General features: G+C 36.5%; 1 protein-coding gene across 2 annotated transcripts in view; it reads right to left on the bottom strand.

Annotated features, from left to right (window-relative positions):
* The window catches only part of OTOGL (otogelin like), a 137,209-nt gene that overhangs the window by 11,065 nt on the left and 107,796 nt on the right, over nt 1-18,348 (bottom strand). For both annotated transcript variants that reach the window (XM_059404684.1, XM_059404683.1), the window contains 10 exons: nt 16,238-16,427; nt 13,076-13,290; nt 9,679-9,820; nt 7,479-7,664; nt 5,671-5,883; nt 5,110-5,214; nt 3,643-3,750; nt 2,156-2,257; nt 1,559-1,663; nt 1,431-1,471 (listed from right to left, as the gene is read on the bottom strand). In XM_059404684.1, coding sequence (XP_059260667.1) covers nt 1,431-1,471; nt 1,559-1,663; nt 2,156-2,257; nt 3,643-3,750; nt 5,110-5,214; nt 5,671-5,883; nt 7,479-7,664; nt 9,679-9,820; nt 13,076-13,290; nt 16,238-16,427 — 1,407 coding nt within the window. The remainder of the gene's footprint in view (nt 1-1,430; nt 1,472-1,558; nt 1,664-2,155; nt 2,258-3,642; nt 3,751-5,109; nt 5,215-5,670; nt 5,884-7,478; nt 7,665-9,678; nt 9,821-13,075; nt 13,291-16,237; nt 16,428-18,348) is intronic.

Genomic DNA, 18,348 nt, shown 5'->3' on the forward strand with positions numbered 1-18,348 from the left:
CTTGGGGGCTTAAGTGGGTAGGAGAAGAATAAATGAAACAAGATGGGATTGGGAGGGAGACAAACCATAAGTGACTCTTAATCTCACAAAACAAACTGAGGGTTGCTGGGGGGAGAGGGTTTGGGAGAAGGGGGTGGGATTATGGATATTGGGGAGGGTATGTGCTTTGGTGAGTGCTGTGAAGTGTGTAAACCTGGTGATTCACAGACCTGTACCCCTGGGGATAAAAATATATGTTTATAAAAAATAAAAAATTAAAAAAAAATTAATTACTTAATTTATTAATTTGAGAGAGAGAAAGGATGCAAGTGCAAGTGCGGAGTTGGGTGAGGGCAGGGGAAAGAAGGGGGAAAAAATGTCAAGCAGACTCTGTGCTGAGTGGAGAGCCCAATGTGCAGCTAGATCTTATGACCCTGAGATCATGATTTGAGCTGAAACCAAGATTTGCATGGTTTTTTCAAGGGTGAGAGAAGTTGCTATCTATCAGCATACGTACCTTGCCTCATACTTTGGTGCACTTATTCATGTTCAACCTAGCCTCTATCTAGAATAGTTCAATGCCTCTCATCCAATATCCTAACCTATCACTTTCTTCCAAAATTTTCTTGATGGTTAACGTCCCTAGAAAGTTCTCCGTGATAATCTGTAACTTGTGGTTAACATTCTGAGTATTGTGTTTATTTTATCATAATAATTACAGATAATACTTATTGAGTTCTTTCTGTGTGTCAGGTACTATCTAAGTAATTTATATTAACTTATTTTATTCATAGATATAGGTATTGTCATTCTTTTTATATTGCAGGTGAGGAAAATGAAGCGAGGTAAGAGGAGTCCAGGCAGGAATGAAAACAAAGCAGTTTCAACCTACTTTTTTTGTTTGTGTTTTACTTATGTCTGGGCTATAGTTTCTAAGGGAAATGAAAGAGTTATGGCAGAGTAGAAGAATAAAGGAATACACAAAAGGAGACACAGACATAAAACAACCCTTGTTATCGTCCTAAAGATCTCGGTCAATCATTTGCTCTTTCTAGACCTCAACTTCCTTATTTACAAAATGTTTGTAGATAACTCTTAAGAAAATACCAACAGTTACATGTTTATATACCCTCCTCCTCCACAATAGATGCATCATTGGCACAATTTCTTGAACAATCACTGGAAACACTTCTTAATATTGAGATACTCTTTCTTTCAATGTTTGGCTTCATTGACATGGATATGACATGGATATGAGGCTAGTAGATTCAGTCACCAATGAAAAAATAATGGATTACATCTTCTTATCTCCAGGAAATAAAAAGGGTTTATTGCTCCCTGATACCAGAGTATATTACTTTAATCTACTCTGAGAACTCAGAAATAAGGTGTAAAGGAAGGATAAACTGATTTAAATAATATGACAATTCAATCAAAATATGTATTCTTACCACTTCACAGGTTGGCGTAACAAGGTTTTCACAGCTACATTCTAGGAGGCAAAAATCAATATATTTACATTGGTCAGAATATTACACTATACTGTAATAAAAACTATGAAGTATGAAAAATTAGTTACCGCAATGCCATGTTGGACAACATTGACCAGATACATTTTCTTTCACAAGCTTCATATCCTCTGCACAGTTGAGTAGTGGTGCAGGACAAAGATGTGGGTCACAAACTAAATAAAAAAAAATTCCATGGATAATGATTAACTTCTTGTAGAAGCTTGTCCTCACTGCCTACCAGTTAGCTCCCAGCCACTGCTGATGCAGTGCATGAACTCATCTCTCTCCCACCGCTCACTTGCCATGTATCACTGGAGACGGAATACAGGACTCCCAAGCAGATAGAACAGTAGTAGAACTACGGCAGCAGGTGAAGGGCCCTGAGACATGCCGGATATCCAAGAAGAGAAAGGAAGCAGAGAATGTATGGAATCACCTGGGAAGCAGGAAATTCTAGGATATGAGAAGAGTCATAGTAATCTATTTTGGGGAGGTAATATTATCCAAGGAGAGCTCTTAGATGTGAAAAATTATTACATATACTTAATATATATTTTATATGTAGAATTCAACGAAGGTCTGACATAACAGCGCAATGAAGATTCATGGGGCTTCTTAAATATTAGGTATAGCTGAATATTTTAAGTTAGTTAAGATACACTTACCACAATAATACCGTGGACAACAGAAATGTGTGGTATTAAGATCCACAGTGAGAAATTCCCCATCAGTACATAGCGGAATAAGTTCGGTGCAAGATTCACAAACTGAAGGTAAAATGAAAAGCCAGAAGTCACAACTGAGCTAAAAACAAACTGTCCATCAATTTGGATTACTACACACACGTAAAAATCAACATGAAATAATGTTTAATAAAATAAGAAACAGGGAAAATAAGGCTTTAATGACAGATCTCCTCACCTGGTCATGAAAACAGTACTATCATGCATGTGCTTTCCAAACACGGTGACAGAGAAAAACACCATCTTACCAGAAATAGTGTTAACTTTTTTAGAACAATTTTCTTTTTCCTGGGATCAAAATGTCATTGACTTATTTACTTCAGTTTTCTAAATTTGCTACCTTTGATTACTCCAATTTATGGAAGAATAATAGAGTAGGCACCTGTTCTTTTGGGCTGTTCAGTATCCCTTTCCCACTTCAATTACAATTCTCTGAAAGACCCTGACAAAATGTCCCACCCACACTGCCTTGGAATGACTCTTAATAAAGGTGCCTGACTGTCAGCAGTCCTCTGTGTAGGAACAACCCACATTAGACAAATCAGAAACTCTTTCTATGGCATTTGAATCAAAACAGAGGCACACCAGGGCAGGAAATGGATGTTGCTGACTCAGTCATTAGTGACTGCCACCTGGACTGATGGTGTCTCTCCTTCCCAGGGCTTGGTTGTTCTGCTTCATCTTGATCCTACAAAATCTTGATCCCCAAGCCTTCCAGTAACTGGTTGCCTGTAAGCTAGCTGTGATCAGTCCATTTTGCCACTTGCACCCAAAGAACCTTAACTGGTAAAAAGAGATGTGTTTTGATTTCCATAGATACACCTGAAACCTACATTAATCACCAGTCTTTGATCTGAAGATTTACTTGAAATGGAAAATAGAATACTTTTTATTTTTTTCATGTCTATTTCATTGGACAGAATATATAGCTCATGTATTCTTTTCCCAGACACTTTTCATTTCTGCCATTCTATTCTATCATCACCATGCTCACACAAATATCATACATGATATATAAAATCAAATTTTAAAGAGGTTCTCCGAAGGCTTAGCAGAGTCCATTATTTTAGTTGGTTCTTCAAGGAAAGCCAAGGCTAAACTTTTCTCTAAAAACAACTGGTACTAGCCTTATTAAAGAAAAAAAAAATTATATTGCCTTAAGTATGTTTTGACTGATATATATATATATATATTCCATATAAATAATAAGAGAAAGTAGTGCTAACTGTAATAATTGTCGAGTCATTTAAAATGTCATACTTTCTTTTCAACTGTCATTATTTGGTTGAATTCCTATCAGTGTATCACCAGAATACTGGTTACCATCGGTCCCATGAAATTCATGTCAAATAAGAGATTTTCCATACACCCTCCCTTTGTTCCAAAAAGTTTTCTCACAGAACACTCACCACAGAGAGGAGAAAAACAGCAAGGCTCTTCCTGTTGGACTTGAATCATGAATTGGTCTTCTCTGCATTCTAGTGTTGAAATACTGGGGCATTTCAATGGGTCACATTCTGCAGAAACACCAAGGTATTTGAAAATTTGTATAGAATGAAACGATAAAATAAATGAAGTCATATGGTTTAGTTCTATTTGAATTTAAATATAACCTGCTACCTCAGTGTGTATTTGCTCGGGGAGGGTTCCCACACAGCACGGAGTAATTCTCTAGATACTAGCTGGGTGTCCTACAATTCAACTCAATTCTGACACTATCTACAGACACCAGTTACAAGCCCCACTTGTTACCTGTGCTCCTTTCTGGCTGACTGGCTATAAATCAGGGGTTTCCACACCTCCTCCTTGGGTTTGATTAATTTGCTAGAGCAGCCAGCAGAACTCAGAGAAACACTTTGTGTACCAGATCACTATTTTTTTAATAAAAGAATATAACTCAGGAATAGCCAGATGGAGGAGATGCATAGGGCAAGGTATAGGGAAAGGACAGGGGGCTTTTCTATCTCAGAGCACACCATTCCCTGAATTTCCTTGTGTTCACCAACCTGGAAGTTCTCTAAACCTCATTCTTTAGAGGCTTTATTACATAGGCATGATTGATTAACTATTGGCTACTGAAGTTCAGATCCGACCTCCACGCCCTCTCCCCTCCCTGGAGGTCATGGGGTGGGACTGAAAATTCTAACCCTCCAACCACAGGATTGGTTGCCCTGGCAACCACCCCCCATTATCAGATTAGCCAAAGGCTTTCCAAAAGCATCACATTAACATAACAAAAGACACCTTTATAGGTCTCCTCATTTATGAAATTCAGGGTAGGGATTGCTTCACTGAGAATGGGGTGGAAGACCGAATATGTATTTCTTATTATAAATTACAATATCACACCTGCTATTTCTTATATATTTCTGCTAAGATTAAGATCTTTAAAATGAGCTAATTATCTAAATCCATGTGTTAATATATAAACTTCAAATTTATATATATATATATGAGATTTATATAAACTATATTATATAGAGAGAGATTTTATACACAAAGAAATTTCAGGTTAAAAAAGAACTATTCTGGGGCACCCAGGTGGCTCAGTGGCTTAAGTATCCGCTTCTGGCTCTGGTCATAATCCCAGGGTCCTAGAATCAAGCCCCATGTCGGACTCTCTACTCAGCAGGGAGCCTGCCTCTCCCTCTGCCTCTGCCTGCCTCTCTCTCTCTCTCACTTTGTGTGTCAAATAAATAAAATCGTAAATAAATAAATAAATAAAATCTTAAGAAAAAAAGAACTATCTTTAGCAAGACAACTCCACAGTATTTTATGACAAATCATTTTCTTATTGACCCAAAGAATGAGAATCTAATCCTCTATTCTGAACAAACAATGAACCCCACTCTTGTTTTTCCTAGTTGATTACTCACCACATTGATACTGTGGACAACAAGAAAGAGGACTATGGCCAACAACCAATTTTTGACTATTCGTACATGTTGGAATAGCAGTTTCACATAAAGTCATGTCACATCCTGGAAATAAGAAATAGAAGCACTAAAATATTAGTGAATATAACTAAAATCCTGTGCTAACTCAAATCAAGGAAGTGATTCTTACTGTGGATGTTTTTGCAGAGCAATTAAGCACATTCAACTTACAAATGGGAAAATGTGAAACGGTAGCAGATTTCCCCTTTCACCCTCAGTTGTCATAAGTCAAAGACTCCCAGAACCTTTACCTTGTCACATATTATTGAACACTATTAATCGCTTATAGCCAGAGTTTTGCATGTTTATTTGCAAAGTCAACAAAACCATAATGAGAAAAACTTGCTTTGAGAAAATATAAATGATATTTATGGCCATATTTCTGTTTTTACCTCAATCCTTTTGTTTACCAAACATTATGCATGCCCTGCTTTTTTCACAAATAATATCAACACATTTTGTGGCATTGACAAATGGGAAGGCTTCTGCCTGCACACGTACCGCAAACTTCCTTTGTACAGCAGGTCCACTTATCAATGATACCCAGGACAACTTCAGCTTCTCGCTCACAAATCGGCGAGGGCTCTTCATCACAATCAGGTTCTATAGGAATAATACTTCCATTCTCCAAGCATTTGTAGAGGGCACATTCGTCAATGCCCCCATTCCAAACCTCCCCAGCAGAGCGAGGTTGACCTTCACTATCCGTGCATGCTTAAAAAGATGGACAATGTTACATCACTCATAACCTAGACATTAAAATAAATCAGGCTGTGATGTTTGCATTTCAGACCATGACTTGGCTTAATGACATAGATAACATGTCACAGATTTATCCTTCTTTAAAGTCCTGTTTTTAATCGGCTTGTAGCTTACATTTTCCTTCAATGAAATTTGTCATATAGTCTACAAAAATATTTTTCCCTTCTATAACTATCTGTAAATTTGAATGCCCTTATATACATAAGATAATCTGTTCATTATATTTTATTCATTTTTCCTTATTAATATAATTTATTTAGCTTGAACAACTCAGTAAAATGAATTTAAGTTAGTTTTTCAATATTAGCTATTCAAACTCAGTGGGGAAAATCCCTATCATATATTTATCATTTTTGTCATATGAAAATTCAAAACATGTCAGTCAGCTTTAAAATCTAAATGTGGGAAGTAGCTAATTATTTAGTGACTTATTATTTAGTGATTATGTAGTTTTGTTATTCAAGTTTTACTTAGTGATAAATACAGTCCAATGGTAGTTCTTTTAAAAATGATGGAGAGGAGTATAGTGAGCTTCATATCCCTAGCCTCAAATAAACTTCTTTTGTATTATTTTCTTTACTATCAAACCAACCTCACAGGTCCCTAAAAAACCAAAGATGCCTGTTTATTCTCAAAGTCTTCTGCAAATACTTTTCTCAATGGCAAACACAAACTTGTTTCTGGAACTATAAATGCATTTTGCTTCTACTTGCCCATTCTCTTTCATTATTAGCTTAATCTCTTTTCCTCTAATCGTAATGATAAGCTCTGTACTGTAATTTTCTCAATTTTGCACTATTTTCATCTGCAACCACCACTGAGATGATGAGTCAGAATGAAATGGTTTGAATATGAAAGTAGAAAAATTAAATATTTTCTCCCATATAATAACACTATCTGACATTTCTTGAGTGGTTATTTTTCTCTAGGCACTGTTGCAAATTGGTTTGTATTATTTATGCATCCCCACACTAACTTAATGGGATAAGTGCTATTATTTTTCCCATCTTACTGATGCTAACCCAGGCTCAAAGAGGTAAAGACGAATCACTATTACATGAAATAATTAGAATTTCAATTGAGTTCACATCCTATGCTCTTAATTCTTCATCAATCATATCTTCACCTAGTTATTACAGGCATAGAGATTAAAACACATCATCACTGCCTCACTGTGGTGGGGAGGTGTTAAATGGGTGACGGGGATTAACGAGGGAGCTTGTTATGATGAGCTCCTGGGTATTGTGTGTAAATGTTGAATCACTAAATTATACACCTGAAACTAATATTACGCCATATGTTCACTAACTGGAATTTAAACAAAAACTTGGAACAACAACAACAACAATAAAACCAGATCACCACTGAAACATCTAATTTGGGTAACTTGGATTGAAATCATAAAATCAAACTACAAACACACTGGTTTTCTTTCCAACACTTAAGGGGACCTGTTCAATCTTCCTCAGCACCTCTCCCCAAGATCTAAACAAGCTTTATTTATTTGCCGAGTCCCCAGGCAGTCATTTTTGCCCTCCGCTGCTTACCGCATTCTTGCTCTGGAATGCACTGGACTGAGTCTGGCCTGTGAAGGATGGTTCCATTTTTGCACACACAATCTTCTCTTAAATTCAGACACGAGGAATGCCCATAGAACCATCTGTTCAGACATGTTCTTGCTTCACAGGTCTTTACACAGGGTTGGTATTCCATCCCCTCTGGGCAACTCAGAGCTATGAATAACAGAGGACAGAATTTGCTAATGAGAAAGGTCATCTATTTGGATGATTAAGTGAAAGGAAAAAATATCAGATTTCTTTCTGAAAATGCATTTGGCCCATTTCCGTCTCTTCAAATTTCATTTTTCATGTATTATGTAACCAAAAATTAGAAACAAAATAAGCAATAGTATTTTTTTTAATATATTTATTTATTTGACAGCAGGAGGGATTACAATTAGGAAGAGAGGCAGACAGAGAGAAGGGGAAAGCAGGCTCCCTGCTGGGCAGGGAGCCCGATAGGGGCCTCCATCCCAGGACCCTGAGATCATGACCTGAGCTGAAGGCAGAGGCCCAACCCACTGAGCCACCCAGGTGCCCAGCAATAGGTATTTTTGAGTATCTTCCCGGGTCCAGCTAGTATGATATGCTATGGTAGAAAAAGCTCATCTGATTTGTAGCAAATGAACATGATCAAGAGGCAGCCCAAATCTGGTTGGCATTAATCCTGAGTCCGCTGGCATGGAGTGATTTCTCTGGTAGTGGGGAGATACAACAGTCTACTCAGAATAAGCACAGAAATATGCTTTATGTATGTAACTCAACCAAGCCATAAAAAAGAAAAATGCTGTGTGTTTAGGTTTAATCCTTCACTGTCAAAGGAAACTACCATTGCTGAACCGTTTCTAAATGATGTTTTAGAAAATTCTTTGGATTCTCAGTCATCTTAAAATATCATACTGTTAAAAGATGAACACACAGCTGTTGGGGTATAAATTGGTAAAATCTCAGTGGGGAACAATTTGATGGTATCTATTAAAATTAGAGATGTCACAGATTTCCTATGAATCAAGCAAACCCACTCTTGAATAGTGATTACCTCTGGGAGCAAAGAGAGGGAAGGGATGGTAGGGCACGCCAGGAGCGGCTTTGCGTTCTTGCGTTCTTGCTTTCTTTTTTTAAAGATTTTATTTATTTGACACAGAGAGAGAGAGATCACAGGCAGGCATTGAGAGAGGGGAAGCAGGCTCCCTGCTGAGCAGAGAGCCAGATGTGGGGCTCAACCCCAGGACCCTGAGATCATGACCTGAGCCAAAGGCAGAGGCTTAACCCACTGAGCCACCCAGGCACTCCTATTTCTGAAATGAAGTCATATAACTGGTGTTTGTGATATGCTATCCTTTCTATACATATTTTACCTTTTCTCCTGGGGAAAATGAAAACTTTTATTTTATTTTGGAACATCTCACTAACATTCATTTTGACCATCTTTTAACCCTTAAACCATTTAATTGCTATTTCTTAACAATATTTTCTGTGAAATGTACCCAGGATTGGATATAGGTTTAATAAAATTTTTATGAAAAGCATCATAACTTGGAAAACATGAGCCCCATAAATAAAAACTGTCAAAGAATACAAACAAAAGAAAAAGGATCCACAAACATGAACATGTATTTGGAAAAAGGCTGAATCCAGATATCAATCAAAGAAAGCCAGAAAGATAAGTTTCCAGGAAGTGGATACTGTGTCAGGAAAGGAGGAAAAGGGAGCAGAAAAATATGCGTCTTCTTCACAAGCTAGGGGACAAGCAGTGGGCAAATGAGGCAGATTGAATTGAAACCAACAAAATACGCTCCGGGATACAGAATTAAAGTGCCTATTCAATCCCCCTGTAACTTCAATATTTCCATTGGTTTTGCTGACTAATATTTTGTGGACTAGGTTTTCTTTTGGGAGGGTTGAGGCCAACCCTAGATTTAGATCAGAATAAAACTAGAACTAGACTGTGTGGGAGAGCTGACCCCTAACTTTCAGGTTGCTTTTATCTGGTTTTATCCTTAGGAAATTATTTTGTAAAAAATAATTTTTTTGTAAAAAATTTTGTAAAAAAAAATTTTTTTGTAAAAAATAATTTATGAATAATTATTCAGAATAATTTATGAAAAATGAAAAGAAAAAGAAGTGAATGCAAAACATGCAATGCTTTTGGATTGTTAGGAAATATTCTTGAAAAAGTACTACTTACAGCAGTAGTCAGGTGTTCTCCACTGAAGACAGATGTCAAACCTGTTGCACAGAGCCACGTAGGCAGAAAGTGCGTCGCATTCATAGTTCCAAAAATAGGTATAATTGATCCACATCTTTTCACAAAAGCTCTTCGGTGAAACCTAGAGACACAGTTGGCCTTGGGATAAGTTACATTGTTTTATTTCGCTAAAGGCCCTATGTTAGTTGAAAACTATTCAGAGAATCAAAGGGTAGCAAGTTAATACTTATTACAGATCTTCCTTAGACCTTAGATTCCAGATGTCACCTCTGATGTGACAATATTTTTTTAAAAGATTTTATTTACTTATTTGAAAGAGAGAGAGTAAGTGAGAGAGGGAACACAAGCAGGGGGAGTGGGAGAAGGGGAAGCAGGCTTTCCGCTGAGCAGGAAGCCCTGTGTGGGTTTCCATTCCAGGACCTTGGGATCATGACCTGAGCCTAAGGCAGACACTTAACGACTGAGCCACTCAGGCACCCACTAATGTGACAATATTTTAAAATACATTTTGGATAAAGTAAATATTGTCTGCACTAATGTATATAAGTCTATCTTATAAAGATGAAAGCGAAACAAATTATGTGGACCCAGCAAAATCTATTTCTGATATTATACCTTGGGTCACAATTGTCTTTTCCATATATAGAATGGGACTTTATGAGGAATAAAACTGGAAGTTTCTGAAGCATTTCATAATGATACTTGGTATTACTTGTTAAATGAGGTTATAAATGCTTCTCAAAAACTATGTATCAATATTGAACATTGAATAATTTAAATCATTTGACATGCTTCAATTTAAAGACATTTATTCCTATAGATTGTTTCATTTTGACTTTAAAATGCCTGATATCTAAATAATTTAACTTGTAGCAACATCTATTCCATTTTTCCCTCTACTCATTTCATTCAGCAAACGTACTAAACATCTCCATGCAGATGTCAAATTCTGACAGAGTTCAAGGTGCCAGATAACAATACTTAGCAGTTTTCATATCCCATCATTTCTACTTCAAAGGCCATATCTGTAAAGACCAAGATTCTACATTCTTTGAGTCTTCTTTATAGCATTCCCTTGCTTTCCAGTACTTCACATGGAATACTTGCTGAGGTCATGGGCATCTTCCTTGTAGAATCGGAAACGGAGAGCTTCCTTCCTAAAACTCTCTCCTTGAACTTTGTGTGTAGTTCATTCTCTTGCCTTTTCTCCTGTCCAATGTCAGCTCCTCTGCTGCCTCTGATTCTGAGTGTTTCTCTATACCTCACCCTCAACAGTCAGGTCTACAAGCGACAGATGTTTTTCCCGGATTCCTACCACCATCTTGGGCATTTAAATTTTTTCCTCGGTTTCTTCGTAAGTTAAAGAGTTACTCATAAGCTTAGTACTACTTAAGATAGTTGTGAGCTAATATACGGTAAATGTACAGAGCAGACTCAGGCACACTGCACATTATTTATTGTTATTTTAAAAAATCCATACACAGGGGCACCTGGGTAGCTCAGTGGGTTAAGCCTCTGCCTTCAGCTCAGGTCATGGTCTCAGGGTCCTGGGATCAAGCCCCACATCAGGCTCTCTGCTTAGTGGGGAGGCTGCTTCCCCCTCTCTCTCTGCCTGCCTCTCTACCTGCTTGTGATCTCTCTCTGTGTCAAATAAATAAATAAAATCTTTCAAAAAACCCATACACAAATAATTCCCCAAACCTGATCCTTGGCCTCAACTTACCTCCTCTGAGCCCCAGAACTACGTTTCCAAGCTTTTTCTGGGTATTTTGCTTTGAAATCCCACATGACTTAATTTATCCAAAGTAAAAAGTTAGATACCTTTCCAGTTAAACCACAAAAGCTGAACCTCCTATATCCCCCATTCATATATTCACTTAAGCAGGCTTTCCTAATTTATTGAACACCTAACTACTTATCAGACACTGTCCTATGCATGAGGAGCATAAAGGTCAATAACACAGACCTATTCTCTGTCTGCAGATCTCGTAACTAAAAAAAGGCTTTGAATAGGATCCAGTGGAGTCAACACACTAAAATGAATCAGAGGAGAGAAGTATTCCGGCTGGGAAAACTAGAAGTTTAAAAGCCCACTGGCAGGAAAAACTTTGGAATATTCAAAGAGTTGACAGGAGACTGGAGCTTAGTAAGCCAGAAGGGTACAGCAAAGAGGAAGATAGAGAAGTGGGTGGGCCAGAGGGTAGAGGACCTCATACACCTTGATAAGATGGTTGTTGGCAGGTATGTTAAGTGTAAGTGAAAGAAACTTCAAATAAATAAATAAAATCTTTACAAAAAACACATCATTTAAAAAATCATCATGCTTTTTCTTTTAAAGATCTTATTTTTATTTATTTATTTGTCAGAGAGAGAGAGAGAGAGAGAGCACAAGCAGGGGGAGTGGCAGGCAGAGGGAGAAGCAGGCTCCCTGTTGAGCAAGAAGTCTAATGCGGGACTAGATCCCAGGACCCTGGGATCATGACCTGAGCTGAAAGCGGACCCTTAACCAACGGAGCCACCCAGGTGTCCAAAACATCATGTGCTTTAAAAAGACATTAAAATAACACTAAACTGAGTTTTAAAGTATTATTTTTTTTCATTTTTATATACTTGCTTTTTTAAAAAAAAATGTGAACATTTAAAACCCATCTGCATCCATATCTCCAAGTAAAACTGAAGCTCCCAAAAGATATGCCATTTTGAACTCATAGGGCAGGGTGAGAATTATGGGATCTACACTCCATAATCTAGCATGGGAGGTGGGAGAGTCTTACTCATCTTTGGGTCATAGGACTTTAACACGATGCCTTGGAAGTACTAGATGCTCACAAACTCTCACTAAAGGATTCATGAAATGCCATATTTATCTGTCCTGTGTGTCCCTAACAATACACCTTTCTTTTTTAATGACAGAGATTACTTAAAATATATACTAGTCACATAAAGTCAGAAAGTTGGAGATAAATAAAAAATGTTTAAATTGAATATATGACAGGCTCTACTACAAGTATACACCTAAGATGCCAAGATCATAGAGAACTGACAATATCCTCACTGTCTTGGTTTCTCTATTTGGTTATCAAGTGACATTGATTTCTTTCTCCTAGAGGCATTTATTCATAGGACAGAATTTCATTTTTTCTTGAAAACTGTAGATACAGTTCTGAAAAAACATAGGAGAAAAAAAGGTAAGTATCCTTCCTATCTCTTTAAGTCTATAAAAGCAAATGATTCTGAAATCCAAAGCATACTGACAGAAAGTTTGGGGCTAAACTATTTCCAGGAGAAGAACATCATGGCAAGAACAGGAATTTATTGGCTTAACTCTCAACACATCCAACATGACAGTTCTTATTTATGGTTTCCCTTAACTTACTTTATTATGGCATGGAAGGAAAACTCTTCTCTTCAATAGCTCAATGCAGTGACTGCAGTCATGCTCAGTACAATTCCTAACAGGTCTTCTTGTTGTTACTTCAAATGATTTCTCAATTTCCCAGCTCTCAATAAATAATTCTATGTCTTCCATATTTGTAATAATTGTGCCATTTTGCATCCTTAGATCATCGTCCGGATCTTCATTGCAAATTCCTAGAAAGATATGTGACATTCAGAAGGAAAAACTTTTTCACTCAAACCAAATGTAGGCAGCAGAAATATATCATCTTAATAATTGATTTTAAATGAATAAATTACTTACTGAACAAGGTTCCAAATGTATATCCTTTCACTTTAATGTTGATGGATTTTTAAATTATGTATCTGATTCTTTGATAAAATAGTACAGAGTTTTCTTTTTCTTTTTTTTTTTCTTTTAAAGATTTTATTTATTTATTTGACAGGGAGACACACAGGGAGAAAGGGAACAGAAGCAGGGGTAGTGGGAGAGGGAGAAGCAGGTTTTCCTCTGAGCAGAGACCCCCAATGTGGGACCCTGGGATCATGACCTGAGTCGAAGGCAGACACTTAATGACTGAGCCACCCAGGTACCCCAATACAGAGTTTTCTTAACCAAATAAGGAAGAAACCACAATCCTAGAAGTTAAGAAATGTGTAAAGATGATAGAAAATGAAGAAAGAGGAGCTTGACTCCACTCCCACACTCCTTCACTATTACCACTATCACCCAATTGAAGAACTAGTTCTTAAGCTTTCCAAGATATTCCTTAAGGTGGTGGGCATTTGATGATTGCCTCCCGGCATCCGTTCCTCCAGGAAAACCCTGCCTGAAAACATTAAATTCTGCTTCAGGAAGTATCCCTGCCCCATCACCATTACAGGAGAAGGCCACGATTGGCATAAAGGTAGTCCTTACTCCTGTGCATTAACAACTGTTACAGATAATACACCAGTCAGGTTAGGCAGTCACCTAGACACATGGATACATTCAACATTTAAACAACCACTGCCAAACAGAATTTGACCTCGAAATTCTAAGACATAGACAATCTCTATTCCTTATGATGACATGGCCTATTGGTGGTTATGATGCTTGGATCTGCTATAGCCCTCTATCTTCCTGAGGAAGGCCAGACTGGGGAAGAGCTTACTCTTCATGCCGTGGAGTGCAGATTCAAGGCGAGGGCAGAAAATCAGCCCAGAACCCTGATCAGACTTTATCTGAAGCCCACCATACCTTAAGATATATTTTTTCTTAATCCCCAAGGCACCGGCTACAAAAGATATAATTGAACATTTTTTTCAAGTATCAAATCTTAATCCTCAAGTAGGCATATTTAAGATCATAAAGGTTGCTGCTCCCATATTTGCTTTGTCATATACAAATGACTGAAGGCAATGAAAAGAAACAAATAAAAAAACTCAAGTGAAGTGAACTATATTGTCAAGCAGCTACTATTTTTTAAGTCTAAACTTTCCTGGAAAAAGGTAACTGCTAGGAAAAATTGTTCTTATTGCAACTCCAGCCACCAGTCCTACACACTTCACAGTTCTGGCCAGAACAAAGTATTCATACAGATCTCCCATTCTGGTGTTCATGCTCAATTTGGGTCATATTCTTGTTCGCTGCAACTTTTTCAGACCCGACAGCACCCAGATTTCCCTCTAACAAAAACCTTCTTCACCCACTATGGAGGTCATAAACATTAGGGGGTGACCCTCAGTTAGCAAAAATTCAATCCTACCCCCTTCTCTATAAATAAATAAAACAGTGATTATTTAAAAATCCAGTTAGCAGAGTGTGTCTGTAAAAGTATAAGCTGATAATAAGAGAAGGAGAAAAATCCACAAGATCAAAGAGAAATCATAGCAGGCAGAAATGATAAATCATCAGAGAAAATATGCATTCCTAAAGTCTCTGAGTATTACTCAATAAACACTATGGATTATGTTTAACCAATACTGTACATACTCAAAAATAGCTATTTCCACAGTGATAATCTTCATTCCCCATGGAACTTTGTGCAATGTATAGCATGCTATAAATAGGCAAGGTAAACCTTTAAAAAAGGTAAAATCTTTGCATACAAAACTTTTCACTAAATGCTTTAAGGAAGAAATCTGGGTGTTTTATGTAGTTTTTGAGAGAGAGGACACAGTCTTATTTGTTTTTATGTTGTCAATACCAAACACTGAGTCCACAAACACTCAGAAGGTGATCCATAAACTTTTAGTCAATTAATATTTGGTGAGATTAAAGTAGATATATTTTACTAAGCTAGGATTTATTGTGTGTATTAAACAATGTGTGAAGTGTTTGACATTAATTTTTACATTCAACCCTAACAACAATCTTGAAGGTAGAATGTTGCTATTCCCATTTTAAAGATGAGGAAACTGATGTTCTCTTCAGAGCACAGAGCTACAAAGAGAATAACCTCCATCAGATATCAAATTCAGTATTATATTTTTTTATTTTGTTGTGTACCTGGGTTTTTTAAATTTGTTTCCTTTAGTTTATAACTACGTGTCAAAAAAATATAACTCTTTATGTGTCTATGTAAAATGATGTGATACTAACCAGGTGTAAAGATACATTTAGGCATTATACTTTATAATAAAACTGGGATAAATATTGAGAATGGTTTGTTCCCGGCATGTAACTTTCAACGTGACTTAAGCAACTAAGTTTTCCCTTATTTCGAATTTTAACATAATAAGGAAGAAACAAACCCATTTAAGCCTTTAATCTTTCTGTAACTCATATTTCTCACTTGTAAATTAATACCAACTTATGAGGGCTATTATTAGAATTGAATAAATTCAAGTATATAAAATAACAGTTGGTACTTTATTAGTAATTAATAAAGATGAATATAGTAGGATAGATATAGAATATAGTAGGAATACAAACAGTATTGTGATAGTAGTAGTGAACATGTATTTTCATAAAATATGGAAATTGAAATGTTACTTCTTGCTTCTTAACCCATTTATTGGGATGAAATAGTATTCACAGGGGAACTGAGAGTTAACATTACACCTCAAATATGAAAAGTGGGGCATCAGGGGCCATTGGTGTAATGTGAACAGGAAAAAAAAAATGAAAAGAAATTAAGATTTGAAGAGCAATGCTCACCACAGAGTCCTTCTGTGTAAGATGACAAGTTAAATTGAAAGCCAAAATGAATGTCTATGATCCCTGTAAGGTGAGCCCACTTTATGATTAGTCCAGCTGGAGTCGTAATCACATACATGGTACCAGAATCTTCTATGGATAGTTCTTGCTTTGTAAAGGGCAGAGGCACAACAATGGAATCCACTTCTACCTAAAATGACACAATAAGTTTACAAATGTTAGACAAATTTTTATGTTTCAATATACACATTAGAAGTAGAATTCAGGGGGTGCCTGGGTGGCTCAGTGGGTTAAGCCTCTGCCTTCAGCTCAGGTCATGATCTCAGGGTCCTAGGATCGAGCCCTGCATCGGGCTCTCAGTGGGGAGCCCGCTTCTGCCTCTCTCTCTGCCTGCCTCTCTGCCTACTTGTGGTCTGTGTCTGTCAAATAGATAAATAAATTCTTAAAAAAGAAGAAGAAGAAGAAGAAGAAGTAGAATTCAGATGTTTCCATTTCTTCTTGTTGAATATAAACTATTTCCTAAGTTTTTAAAAATTTATTTCTCTGCTGCTGCTACAGCTTCTCACAACTTCTAGTTATTTTATTATTCCTTTGTTGTATCTTTCTATATTCAGTATTTGTTCTAAACTTGTTGCCCCTTATTTTCTTCAAAACTTAACTTTCTTCTGTGTTACCTATGCCTTTCTGTCCGTTTCCCTTAATACATGTTGATTACAAGATTATCTACTAATATGAACCTAAGATAATAGAGTTATTTTTAGGATGTTTTCTTTAATCTAGGTCCTTTCTTTGATCTTCGAAATCACCATTCAACTATAATGTTCTTCATAATCATTTGTCAATCTTGGTAAAGATTAAGTTTCCCTGCAGTTCTATTTCCTAGTCTTGGATGCAATACTAGGCTCTGTATTTTTAAAACGTACTCTTGGTAATACAAATGTAGGCAATCCAAGCATTATATTTAGAAAAACACTGTTTTAAACAATGACAAAGACAGAGAACCTTTCTGGGTCATATCTCACCAACCATCCAGTTTCTCATCTTTATATCTTCCTCATACTGCCATCTGCAGGCTGAAATAGTCTTACTGCTACCTGGTTAATTTCCACTTTCTTTTAAGATTTCTCTTAGCTGTCACCTCCTCCAAAAACACCTATTTGACCATCCTATGAACTGCATTAGGTGACCTGTTTCTGCGATATATTAGTCAAACTCTATCACTATACCTCCTATTGCTTTCTAATTGGCAGACAATTACATTTAAGTACCTCACATACAGCTACAAGTTACTTGAGACCAGGATCTTCTTGTTTTATCACACAAACTCTCAATAAATGATTCTTAAAGAGTTAGTTCTTAACTGAATACATGACCAGATATGAATCAGTTGAAACCATAAATAATTCCTTTGGCCCAAATGCTCACTAATAGCACTGACCAGATGTAAGTTTAAATTTATTTCCCTCATTTTCTGTCAATGAATCAACTGATTGAATCAGAAGTATATACAAATGCTACCATCTAAACAATTCCCCCATTCATATATTTTACTTTACTTAAAATAAAGCTTTCTAACCCCTTACTATATTTTAGGCTCATTTTCATATTGTTTCAAGTCTAGAATGTTTGGCCTGTGCTTAAAAAAGACAGAATTATTCCTAGAAAGTGTGTAACATCTGTCATTTTAGCAAAATCTTTACACGTCATTTTCTTACATTTTTGAGAGAACCATATAAGTGAAATACCCAGTTTATAACTTACCCTTCTCTAGTAAACACATATTCCTTGGGATAAAGGTTTTTTCCTATTAAATCAAATGGCTTTTTTCGATCTTTTTATAAAACATCCCCCTTCTTCAGTTTATTTCAGTCATTAAATATTTCTTCATTTTTTCTTATTTTAGCTATCACATATTCATTGAAAAATTAACATCATCAGCACTTTGAAACTATTTTTTTCTCGGTGGTCAGCATTCTGGTATTCTTAACTACTAGGTTTTTCAACCTTGTGATCCCTCATTTTTTATATCATTTCTACCTTGTTTAATTTAATTTTTTATTTTTTATAAACATATATTTTTATCCCCAGGGGTACAGGTCTGTGAATCACCA

Source organism: Mustela nigripes, chromosome 6 (genome assembly GCF_022355385.1).
Source record: "Mustela nigripes isolate SB6536 chromosome 6, MUSNIG.SB6536, whole genome shotgun sequence".
In the NCBI taxonomy this organism is placed as follows: domain Eukaryota; kingdom Metazoa; phylum Chordata; class Mammalia; order Carnivora; family Mustelidae; genus Mustela; species Mustela nigripes.